General features: G+C 37.2%; 1 protein-coding gene across 5 annotated transcripts in view; it reads left to right on the top strand.

Moving 5' to 3' along the window:
* Positions 1-13025, top strand: part of RNF6 (ring finger protein 6) — a 282619-nt gene that overhangs the window by 101108 nt on the left and 168486 nt on the right. For all 5 annotated transcript variants that reach the window (XM_032314708.1, XM_032314711.1, XM_032314710.1 and 2 more), the window contains 3 exons: positions 1709-1836; positions 2699-2810; positions 6382-6547. In XM_032314708.1, the coding sequence (XP_032170599.1) occupies positions 1709-1836; positions 2699-2810; positions 6382-6547 (406 nt within the window). The remainder of the gene's footprint in view (positions 1-1708; positions 1837-2698; positions 2811-6381; positions 6548-13025) is intronic.

Genomic DNA, 13025 nt, shown 5'->3' with positions numbered 1-13025 from the left:
ATCCGCTCAGGTTCGCTTTCGGAACTTTTGTTCCCTGAACGCTTTCTGTAGAGTTCTGGAGGACGGGAATGAAAATGTTGGCCTCCCAGTCTCTGACCCAGAGGAGCCGAGAGCTCGGGCTCCCACTCCTCAGTGTGCCCCCAGAGGACAGCACCCAATAACTCCCGTCTCCCTGGCCTCTAGCCACGCTCCGAGCTCACCCAGGCTGTGACTGGTTCAAGGTAACCCCGAGCTGAGAGCTCACTCCTTAGCTCTGTCTCTGTAGCCGGCTTCCCCATTCTAATACCTGCAAGCTCTGTGACACTCAGACACCCCTGATCCTTCTGTGACCCTGCGGGTCCTGGGGCCAAGCTGACCCCATGTGGGCTTCACCCCGGTTTAGCCTCTGGAGCGATGTCCCTCAGCGGAATAGACTTTTAAAAGTTCTGATTTTGTGCTCCTTGCTCTGCCACTTGCTGGGAGCCAGCCCCTTCCTTCCACGGTCTATCTTCCTGTCGCTTTGGATTCACTTCTACGCCAGTCCTACCATTCAGAAAGTGGTTGATTTTCTGTTTCTAGAATTGCTGTTCTTTTTCTCTTCGATCTCCCATTGGATTTGTAGGTGTTTCCAGTGTTTAGATAAGCTATCTAGCTGATCTCCTGCTACCTGATGTAGCCTCAGACTGCCACTTCTCTGCCATCTTGATTCCTCCGTTTGTTCATTTTTCTATTGGGATATTTATGTTTTTGTTGGTTTATAGGATTTCTTTACATATTTTTCATACTAATTATTTATGAGTTATATGTATTATAAATGTCTAGAAGACATTGACCCTGTTGGTAACTTGCTCTTGTACTTCTGTAAGGCATCTTTTGATTAACAGAAGTGCATCTCAAACTGTTTCAGTGTAGGTTTTTGAGTGTCAAAATTTCCAAGACACTGCATGCTTGAAAATATTTGCATTAAACTTTCATATTTATATTTGGGAAGATATAACTTTCTAAGTTTACAGGTCTTTTATTTAGATAATTAAAAATAAATATTCACTGTCTTCATATATCTTGTATTGCTGTTTAAAAGACCCATGACAATTTGGTTCTTGTTCTCCTGAAGATGATCCACTTTTTCTCTCTGGAAAGTTGAGATAATCTTATTGTAATGAGACGCTCTCTAGATCAGTGTTTCTCCAAGCTTGATCCCTGGACCAGCACTGTCAGCATTCTTTTGGAAATGCAAATTCTAGTGACCCACCCAGACCTACTGAATAAAAAAATCTTGGGGGCAACTCTCAGCAATCTGTATTTTAAAGACTTCCAGATGAATCTGATGCAAGCATATCAGGTGATACATGGAATCAGTATTGTAGATCCTTGCTAATCTAAGCATGGTCCAGAGTTCAACATCATTAGTCATAGATGTATCAAACATGATATGATGTTTGGTTAAATTGACTAAGCTTTCAAAAATGTTGTTTTTCTATGGAGATGATGAGAATGTAACTTTCCTACTTCTTTCAACCTTATTAAAATTATTTGAAAAATGCTGGGGTGGAAAATTTTCAAAGAAAGTTTATGTTTAAGTTTTATGTACATTGTTTATTACCTGATATATGCAGTACAGTTTTAGACTCTGATTTTCTTAATTTGCTCTTAAGAACCACTAGAGACATTGAACTTTGCTATTAAGATTAAATTTTCATTATGTTTTAACTTTGACTTTATCTTACAGGCTCTTTCTGAAACAGCTGAAATGCAAACAGAAAAACAATTGTCAAGCCTATCTGGAAAAATAGAATGTGAAGGACCTAATCGTCATTTCAACACCTTTGTTGGAACGTTGTATCTAAATGATAAAAGGTATCCTCTTTCACATCTCAAACATTTTTTTAAAATGGAAAATAAAATGCGGCAGTTTTTGTTCTCTTGGTTGATAACATTTTAAACCTTTATACTTTTTCATTTTTTACTTGATGTTGAAATACCTGAGGTGTCAATATACTGTTTAAAAAAAAAAGGAATTTTTAAGTAAGGGAGGAAAGTGTATGGCATTTTCTTAATTGGTATATTTACAAATGGAAAGACTAGAGAAGTTGTTGGTCCAAGTTCCCTTCGCAGACAAGCACTTAGCACATCCCTTGGGGTAAATTGGTGGAAAGAAAAAGGTTTTGAAATTCATCCAAGAAGAGAAGCCACTAAGGTTTCTGTTTGATAATGAAGGATTTTTTCCCAATTTCTACCCCACTTAGCTTACATTTAAGACTTTTACAGAAACATCTTTTATATAGTAAGTTGGCTGTGCTGGAGGGGAAGAGGACAGGTAAATATGGCCGACTGAGCTTCCTTTGTGTGCTCTGAATGCCCACGTGTAATCTTTTCTGCAGATTACCAAGTCAGCACCCAGGTACTTATTCCTCAACCTAATCTTCCTGACAATAAGTTTTATAGTCACCCTACACACAAGAGATATTTTCTCTCTAAAAGTTTAGTCGACATACTTCTGAGTTACTGAGAAATGGATGCTAAAACATTGGTTTTTCATGCTCTTTTAGAAAGAGGTATTTCCTATGAAGACACAAATGTTTTTATTGCTCTTTACCCCCAAAGTTGAACTTGACAGAAAGAAAGATAAGTAAGGTGAAAACTTATACTTGCTTTATATTGTGAAAAGAAAAGGAAAATCTTTTTTGGCTTACTTATAACTGCTCTTCTTTATTTTTAGCCCTGTTCCAATTGGACCAGATCAGGTCTTGCTAAGAGGTACACAACTTAAAAATACTCAGTGGATCCTTGGCATAGTTGTTTACACTGGATTTGAAACCAAATTCATGCAGGTAAAATAACTTGTGAAGTAGTATTGCCTCTAGATTAGTATTTATCTCTTGAATTTAGGAAGATTATTTCTGGGAGCACCTCAGTGGCTCAGTTGGTTAAGTGTCTGCCTTTGGCTCAGGTCATGGTCCCAGGGTCCTGGGATCAAGTCCCACAACAGGCTCCCTGCTCAACAGGGAGTCAGCTTCTCCTCTGTTCCTCCTCCTGCTCAAGCTCTCTCTTAAGTAAATACATAAAATCTTTTTTTTTTAAGGAAGATTATTTCTGTTTATTAACCTGAACATCGAAGGGAGGTCCATATTTCTTTTTCTTTCTTTTTTTTAAAAAATTTCTTTTCAGCGCAACAGTATTCATTGTTTTTGCACCACACCCAGTGCTCCATGCAATCCGTGCCCTCTCTAATACCCACCACCTGGTTCCCCCAACCTCCCCCTCACCGTCCCTTCAAAATCCTCAGATCGTTTTTCAGAATCCATAGTCTTTCATGGTTCACCTCTCCTTCCAATTTCCCTCAGCTCCCTTCTCCTCTCCATCTCCCCTTGTGGGAGGTCCATATTTCATTTTAGTCTATATGGCTCCAATTTATGGTAAGATTATTTTGGCCAAAATGACATTAGAAGTTCTGTGTGAATTCCTTCTCTTATGTACCATTCCTCTCAATCATTTTTTTTCTTTTTTTAATTCTATAATGAGCAAATATTTAATAATATGTATACAGACACATAAATGTACAGAAAACATTTAATGTTGGCAAAAATGGTACCAATCTGTACAGACTATTATGTGAATTGCTATTTAAAACTTAAAATTACATTCTATATTAACATAGGGAGAGGCACCAGGGTGGCTCAGTCGGTTGAGGCTTGGACTCTTGATTTCAGCTCAGGTTCTAATCTCAGTGTCGAGGAGGGATTGAGCCCTGCATGGTGCTCCATGCTTAGAGCAGAGTTTGCTTAAACTTCTCTCTCCCTCTCCCTCTGCCCCTCCTCCCACCTGTGTGCTCTCTCTCTCTGTCTCAGATAAAAAAATAAATCTTTAACATGTGGAAATGATATAGTTACCTTAGAGAGTCTAGGGGAGAGAAACTATTATAAATATTGCTGCAGTGAACATGGATAGTTGCTTATTTATTTTATTTTATTTTATTTTTATTTTTACAGAAGATAAATCTCTAACATTGAAATTGTTGAAACAAAAGGCAGCATGTTTTTTGGAAGTTTTTATTTAAATTCCAGCTGGAGGGAGATGGGTGGGGAATGGGTTGACTAGGTGATGGAGATTAAGGAGGGTACTTGTTGTGATGAGCACCAGGTGTTGTGAGGAAGTGTTGAATCACAAAATCATATGCCTGAAAGTCAATTGCCATCTTTGTTTGGGAGAAGGAACTTCTTGCATGTTTATTATTCATGAGAACTTGACAGTAGGTCTACCCATTATACTATCTGCTAAAATACAACATTTGGCTTTGACTATTCCTTCTATAAATATCTCTTTAGAGATATTTATATCTCTAAATGTAATGCCAGATGCTATGCTAAGACCTTGGGATCTAGTATACCTATTGCTTGTCCTTGAGTTTCTTGCAGTGTGTGAGGGAAGACAGTCGAGGTAACATAAGAGCAAGAGGTCCCTCAGGAGTGGTGAGTGTAGGACGTTCCATGTCTACATAAGAGCTCCATCCAGCATGATGTTGAGGCTGCTATGGGGAAGTAGCATGTAAAGCAAGTTCGGAAAGAAGGGAGGCAGGTAGGACAGAACCAGACCAAGAATTGGCATGTGTCCAAGGGCCATGTGGGCACTGCAGCTCAGGATGACTGTTGTATAAATGGCAGAGAGAGAAGGCATGGAATGGTGACAGATGAGTCTGAGGAAAGTTGGAAACTATATCACTGAGACCTGGGTACATTTTCTTGCAAAGCTATGACTGGTGACACTCCACTCTGTTTGTTTCCCAATTTCTTGCCTCATTTTTCTTCTTCTTCACTTTCCTCCTGCCCTGGGATTGTACCCTGCAACAATGCATTAATGGGTAAGATTTCCTTATACTCTGTATACTAGGAGCCCCAGACTAAGACAGTGATGCGAACATACTCTATCCCCAACTAGAAGTTTGTGTTTAGGCAGGGAACCAAGGGCAACATAGAACACACAGAATCATGACCCACAGTTCAGTTGTAAAATGGCGACCCTCAAACAGTATCAAATGATCATGCTGTCTTAATTGTACACCTGGTAATACAACACTGCATCTCAGATTTAAGTGTCTACTGTTCATGTAAGAAGCCCGCTCCATTATTTTCACAGTGTGGCTTGTCTGTGGTGCAGCTCATGAGAAAGTATGTCCTTCTCTATGTTCTGTGAATGTAAATCATTGCAGAAGTTTATTATACATGTTGATTTTGTTGTTTTGGAATAACAGAAATCTCAAAGAGGGCTTTTCCATGACTTTAGGAAAGAAAAAACTAGTAAATGTCAATATGTCCTTACTGAAAGATTTTAAGTACAATACCCTTAGTTGTAAACTGTTCTATATTGTACAACATTTGAAGAAATAACTTACATAGGTCAGCAAAAGAGAAGGAATGACATGATTGTTTTGGAGATATTATAAGTGTATATGAGCATAGATGTATGTATATATATATACATATATATATAAATTATGTGCACACACACATGGATGTTCTCTAATAATAAGCTTAATGCAGTTAAACCTAGGATTTAAAGAAAATCTTGTTCCTGTGCTTTGTAAAAAAGTTGACTAATTGATAGTAATAATATTTTCATAACTTGTAGACTTTGAGGATGTTTCTACATTAAGAAAATGTAGAAATGGTAAACTTAACCTGGCAAAGTGTGATTGAAAAGTTAAATATCTATATCTATCTATCTATATACACACAGATATAGATGTCAATTATGTATGTTATATATTAAAAAATTAAATATACACATATTTGCTAATATTTCAGTAGACCTCCACAGACAATTTTAAGAAACTTACGGGCAAATCTGAAATGCTAATAGAAAATTATTTGAAACTGTCACTGTATCCCTAACCCAGAGCTTTGGTTTCCAATATGCATGTCAGAGCAGTTATTATACTGGTAAAATCTTGAATATTTTCCCAATAGACTCAGATGAAAGGTACTTTCAATTGTTTTTAAATAAACCAGAAATAATTCAAGAACTATAAATAGTAAAGCCAATAAATTACTATGGTCTTTTGATCTTTTCTGTTGTGAGGGGAGATCTGTACAGATCACCTAGACTGATTTACCATATTTGATTTCTTTTAAAACCCTAGAACTCTGGTGTGATTGTCTGTGTGAATATGTTCTTTGTTAATTAGTAAAAAAGCTTTAAGGACCAAAGTGGAAAGCCATGTCATTCAACAATATGGCACACTTTTAGTCTTCTTAGTTGTTTGACAAAAAAGTGTTCTACTTTTCAACTGTTGGGTTTTTTTTTTTTTTTTTTTTTACCTCTTTTTGCCATCAAAGTATTCATGCATTATAATTCCTTTGATTGTTTTTCATTCTTTTTGATGTGTGTGCATGTGCCATTATGCAGAATTCTATCAAATTGCCTCTCAAGAGATCAAATGTTGAGAAGGTGACCAATGTGCAAATCCTGGTGTTGTTCCTGCTGCTCCTGGCCATGTCCTTGGTGAGCTGTGTAGGGGCCATACTCTGGAATGAATGGTACGGAGAAGGCATTTGGTACATCAGGATGAAGGGTAAGTGTCCAAGGGTAGTAAGAAGATACCATTTTGGGGGTTGTAATGCTGTACCCCTAAGGATTAATGAGTTTAGAAACAATATTTCCTTCTTGAGATTGTTCCGCCAGTTCCACATAATTTTGGCAGTCCAGAATAAAGAAGAGGGAGGAGTCAAGGCAGAAGAATGAGACTGTGAGCCAGACAGACAAGGCCTGCATTTTTGCCTCTGCCACTTAGTCACCAGGAGAAGGTGGAAAAGGTCTTTTACTTCTCTAAACATGTCCTTCCTCATTTGAAAATGGCCATAATATCCACCTCACTGGGTTAGTACAGTACTCTATGGACAATGAATGATGCCAAGAAAATGAGGACGAGGGACCCTGAAGGGAAGTCAGTGGTTACATTGACTAGAAGATCAGTAAGATTTAAAAGTAAACTGATCCTCGGCATTAAAAGTTCAGTCTTTTTTTGACTTATATCTTTCCATGTTTTTATAATTAACCATCATACATTTTTCTGCCTTTTCTCTATCAGCTGAGGATTTTAAATTTTTTTAACTTCCGTTGAGAGGATCTGACTGTGAACATCTTAAAAATAAAGAAGCATGTGTGGTGCAAAAATAATGAATACTGTTATGCTGAAAATAAATAAAAAATAAATTTAAAAAAAGAAGCTAAGAGAAATACTTTGTACATTTGATTAAATAAATCAAAGATCCATTCTTATGCAATCTAGATTTCTAGATGGTGCCTATCTAGTTTTTATCTCAATGATTTTTTTTCAATGATTTTGAAATAGTAATCTCAAATTAAATGCATTTATTTAATTTGTCCTAGCCCAGGGCTGTGAATATTATCCTATTTTGAAACAGACATAAATTCTTAAAGACACTGATATTTTGATGTTGATAAAATGTGTCAATGTCTGCATACCCTACAAATGACCTATTTCTTTCCTTCTTGATCAGACTTCTTAAAAGAAGAAACAACCCTCACTGTTTCTATTTTCTTATATCCTGGTCACTCTTGGGTCCACTTCCATCTGCTATCCACTTCAACCAGTCTACGAGAATTTTAACTCAAGGGTAGGAATCAATTCCAGTTGCCAAACCCAGTGGTTATTTTTTTTAAAATTTTTAAAATTATAAAAATTTCTTTTCAGTGTACCAGAATTCATTGTTTATGCACCACACCCAGAGCTCCATGCAATACGTGCCCTCTCCAATAACCACCATCAGGCTCACCCAACTTCCCACCCCCCACCCCTTCAAAACCCTCATATTGTTTTTCAGAGTCCATAGTCTCTCATGGTTCATCTCCCCCTCCAATTTCCCTCAACTCCCTTCTCCTCTCCACCTCTCCATGTCTTCCATGTTATTTCTTATGCTCCACAAATAAATGAAACCATATGATAATTGATTCTCTCTGCTTGACTTATTTCACTCAGCATAATCTCTTCCAGTTCCGTCCACGTTGATACAAAAGTTGGGTATTCATCCTTTCTGATGGAGGCATAATACTCTATAGTGTATATGGACCACATCTTCCTTATCCATTCATCTGTTGAAGTGCATCTTGGTTCTTTCCACAGTTTGGTGACTGTGGTCATTGCTGCTATGAACATTGGGGTACAGATGGCCCTTCTCTTTGCTACATCTGTATCTTCGCAGTAAATACCCAGTAGTACAATTGCAGGGTTATAGGAATTTCCACACTCTTCTCCAAAGTGGCTGCACCAACTTGCATTCCCACCAATAGTGTAAGAGGGTTCCCCTTTCTCCACAACCTCTCCAACACACGTTGTTTCCAGTGGTCATTTTTAAGTGGGATCTAATTGGACCTCTGCCACCCTCTTCTGCTTAAAAAAAATATTTTCCCTATTTGATTCATAGAAACTTTGATCCACCTTTTAAATGCTGGCATTTTTCATGATCCTAGGTTCACCAGGAATGCCTCAACTTGGGTTCATAAATCTTGAAAATTTCATGAAAATTTCATTTTATATATGTATGTGTGCATGTTTTATCTCCACAGAAGGGCCTTCACTGGTACAGCCATGTCTATTCATTTATGTATTATCTGTGATTGCTTTCAGTGCTACAATAGCATAGCTGAGTAACTGAAACAGAGACTGTATGTCCTGTAAAACCTAAAATCTTTACCCTCTGGCTGAAGACTTGTGACCTACGGGGTCAAGATAAATCTCCTTTAGCTTGCCATATCAGGACTTTAATGACCTAGTCCTGTCTCCATCACCTGATTCCCCACCACTTCTTCCTGAGCACTTGGTCTCTATCCAGAGAAGACTGACTTCTGTTCTCTTTCATGATCCTTCCATCCACCAGTTGCTTCAGCATCTCTAGGCCTTTCATCTTGAGCTCTTCCTTCTGCCTCAAATGCATCCTTTCTTGACTGGACACCTGTCACTTCTCATTTCAGTCCAAGATGAGGCCTTACCTTCTCCAGAAGCATTTCCTATATCTTGTCTCCCTCTTTTAGTTTAATTAGGATCCCTATTGGCTTCTATAGTGATATTCTTAATAGATATCATTCCATTTTCATGTTTTATAATTATTGTTTGTGCTTCCTCCTCCCCCCAGCTAGATTGTGAGATTTTTGAAAATTATAAATTTTGGAGAATCATTGTTTCTTTAACTCCAAGAATAGTACCTTTTCATAATAGGAATTCAGTAATTTTTTGGCTAGAAGAAATAATTTTATGTTTAGAAGCAGAACTGTATAGTTTTCTAGTCCAGTCCCTTGTTTCATGAAAGTGAAACAGATTATGTATATTTGCCAAAAAGCACAGAGGAACTTATTGGCTTATTTGGAATGAGAATACATAATTGGCTCTGCACTATACCACTCTACCCAGGATATTCTAGGCCAAAAGAAGAAAAAGGTATTGAGCAATTAAAGTGTAACTGTATTTTCAGTAATTAATAAATGTTGCAAAGCACTAAATCTCTTGTTTCTACTTCTCTGTCCATCAAATGGTCATAATAATATCTGCCACCAGTATTCCTGAAAGATTGATTTATGACCATGAAGTCATGCAGTAAGTATAAAAGTATAATCGTGGCAAATAAGGGGAAAGTTAGTAAACTCAATGGTGGTTAAGAGTTTGAGTAGATATGATAGCAAATTAAACTTGACTTTTAAAGTGACAATTTAGAAATCTAGATTTAACTACTATTCTAAATTAGAAGTGTGCTCCCTTTTTTGGGAAAAGTGAACATAAAATTTTAACTTAAAATTATCTAATTTTGTCTCTCTATATATGTATTTGTGTTTAACTCATTAAACTTTACAAATCAATTTGTGTTCTTTCAGTTATAACCCCACCTCCCATAACTCAACATATAAATGTAATGTTTAAGGTTGAAATATAAGTTTTCAAAAAGACCTGTATAAAGCAATATGTATTTATCCCCTTGAATTCCTTCTAGATATTTTTCAGTAAATTTCTGTGACATTAGATTGATTTTTTTTAATCACTTCCCCTTCACCCCCACAGCTCTTTCTTTCACTTAAAAAATTTTTTAAAAAATTGTTTTATTTTTTATCAACATATAATGTATTATTAGCCCCAGGGGTATAGGTCTGTGAATTGCCAGGTTTATACACTTCACAGCACTCACCATAGCACATACCTTCCCCAATGTCCATAACCCAACCACCCTCTCCCTACTCCCCTCCCCCTGGCAACCCTCAGTTTGTTTTGTGAGATAAAGAGTCTCTTATGGTTTGTCTCCCTTCTGATCCCATCTTATTTTATTTATTCCTTTCCTACCCCCCAAACCCTTCGCATTGCCTCTCAACTTCCTCATATCAGGGAGATCATATGATAATTGTTTTTCTCTGATTGACTTATTTCACTCAGCATAATATCCTCTAGTTCCATCCACATCATTGCAAATGGCAAGATTTCATTTCTTTTGATGGCTGCATAGTATTCCATTGTGTATATATACCACTCTTCTTTATCCATTCATCTGTTGATGGACATCTAGGTTCTTTCCATAATTTGGCTGTTGTAGACATTGCTGCTATAAACATTCGGGTGCACGTGCCCCTTCGGATCACTACGTTTGTATCTTTAGGGTAAATACCCAGTAGTGCTATTGCTGGGTCATAGGGTAGTTCTATTTTCAACATTTTGAGGAACCTCCATGCTGTTTTCCAGAGTGGTTGCACCAGCATGCATTCCCACCAACAGTGTAGGAGGGTTCCCCTTTCTCCCCATCTTCGGCCAGCATCTGTCATTTCCTGACTTGTTGATTTTAGCCATTCTGACTGGTGTGAGGTGGTATCTGATTGTGGTTTTGATTTGTATTTCCCTGATGCCGAGTGATGTGGAGCACTTTTTCATGTGTCTGTTGGCCATCTGGATGTCTTCTTTGCAGAAATGTCTGTTCATGTCTTCTGCCCATTTCTGGATTGGATTATTTGTTCTTTGGGTGTTGAGTTTGATAAATTCTTTACAGATTTTGGATAATAGCCTTTTATCTGATATGTTGTTTGCACATATCTTCTCCCATTCTGTCAGTTGTCTTTTGGTTTTGTTAACTGTTTCCTTTGCTGTGCAAAAGCTTTTGATCTTGATGAAGTCCTAATAATTCATTTTTGCCCTTGCTTCCCTTGCCTTTGGTAATGTTTCTAGGAAGAATTTGCTGTAGCTGAGGTCAAAGAGGTTGCTGCCTGTGTTCTCCTCAAGGATTTTGATGGATTCCTTTCCCACATTGAGGTCCTTCAACCATTTCGAGTGTATTTTTGTGTGTGGTGTAAGGAAATGGTCCAATTTCATTTTTCTGCATGTGGCTGTCCAATTTTCCCAACACAATTTGTTGAAGAGACCATCTTTTTTCCATTGAACATTCTTTCCTGCTTTGTTGAAGAATAGTTGACCGTAGAATTGAGAGTCCATATCTGGGCTCTCTATTTTGTTCCATTGATCTATGTGTCTTTTTTTGTGCCAGTACCACACTGACAGCTTTGTTATAGAGCTTGAAGTCTGGAATTGTGATGCCACCAACTTTGGCTTTCTTTTTCAACATTCCTCTGGCTATTCAAGGTCTTTTCTGCTTCCATGTAAATTTTAGCATTATTTGTTCCATTTCTTTGAAAAAAAAAAGATAGAATTTTGGTAGGGATTGCATTAAATGTGTAGATTGCTTTAGGTAGCATAGACATTTTCACAATATTTGTTCTTCCAATCCATGAGCATGGAACATTTTTCCATTTCTTGGTGTCTTCCTCAATTTCATTCATGAGTACTTTATAGTTTTCTGAGTACAGATTCTTTGCCTCTTTTGTTAGGTTTATTCCTAAGTATCTTATGGTTTTGGGTGCAATTGTAAATGGGATTGACTCCTTAATTTCTCTTTCTTCTGTCTTGTAGTTGGTGTAGAGAAATGTGATTGATTTCTGTGCATTAATTTTATATCCTGACACTTTACTGAATTCCTGTATAAGTTCTAGCAGTTTTGGAGTGGGGTCTTTTGGGTTTTCCACATAATGTATCCCATCATCTGCAAAGAGTGTTAGTTTGACTTCTTTGCTGATTTGGATGCCTTTAATTTCCTTTTGTTGTCTAATTGCTGATGCTAGAACTTCTAGTACTATGTTGAATAGCAGTGGTGATAGTGGACATCCCTGCTGTGTTCCTGACCTTAGCAGCAAAGTTTTCAGTTTTTCTCCTTTGAGAATGATATTCACTGTGGGTTTTTCATAGATGGCATTGATGATATTGAGGTATGCACTCTCTGTCCCTACACTCTGAAGTGTTTTGATCAAGAAAGGATGCTGTACTTTGTCAAATGCTTTTTCAGCATCTATTGAGAGTATCATATGGTTCTTGTTCTTTCATTTATTAATGTATTGTATCACATTGATTGATTTGCAGATGTTGAACCAAGCTTGCAGCCCTGGAATAAATCCCACTTGGTTGTGGTGAATAATCCTTTTAATGTACTGTTGGATCCTATTGGCTAGTATTCTGGTGAGAATTTCGCATCTGTGTTCATCAAGGATATTGGTCTATAGTTCTCTTTTTTGATGGGATCCTTTTCTGGTTTTGGGATCAAAGTGATGCTGGCCTCATAAAATGAGTTTCCTTCCATTTCTATTTGTTGGAACAGTTTCAGGAGAAAAGATATTGCTTCTTATTTAAGTGTTTGGTAAAATTCCCCTGGTAGTCTAATATAAATATTAGACTGGTGAATAGAACAGAGCCACACACTTAATTTTGGGAGTATTTTGGTGTCTTAGAAGAAACTACCTCCCAAATTTTTAAAGAAAGAAAAACTTTGTATATATACAAAAATACAAAAATAAGTGTAAACATGATGAAGGGATGGAATAGGACTGTAAAGTTGAAAAATTTTAAAATATTCTAAAAAAGGAGTTGATAAGATAAGTTGTTTGGGAAAAGAAGGAAAAAGAAAGTGGAGAGAATTTGCTCAGGCTAGAGCCTAGAACAAAGCCCTGTGCTAGAT

This window comes from Mustela erminea, chromosome 15 (assembly GCF_009829155.1).
Source record: "Mustela erminea isolate mMusErm1 chromosome 15, mMusErm1.Pri, whole genome shotgun sequence".
In the NCBI taxonomy this organism is placed as follows: Eukaryota; Metazoa; Chordata; class Mammalia; order Carnivora; family Mustelidae; genus Mustela; species Mustela erminea.
Note: the sequence above shows the minus strand (reverse complement) of the source record. Positions and strands in the feature narration are given on the sequence as shown.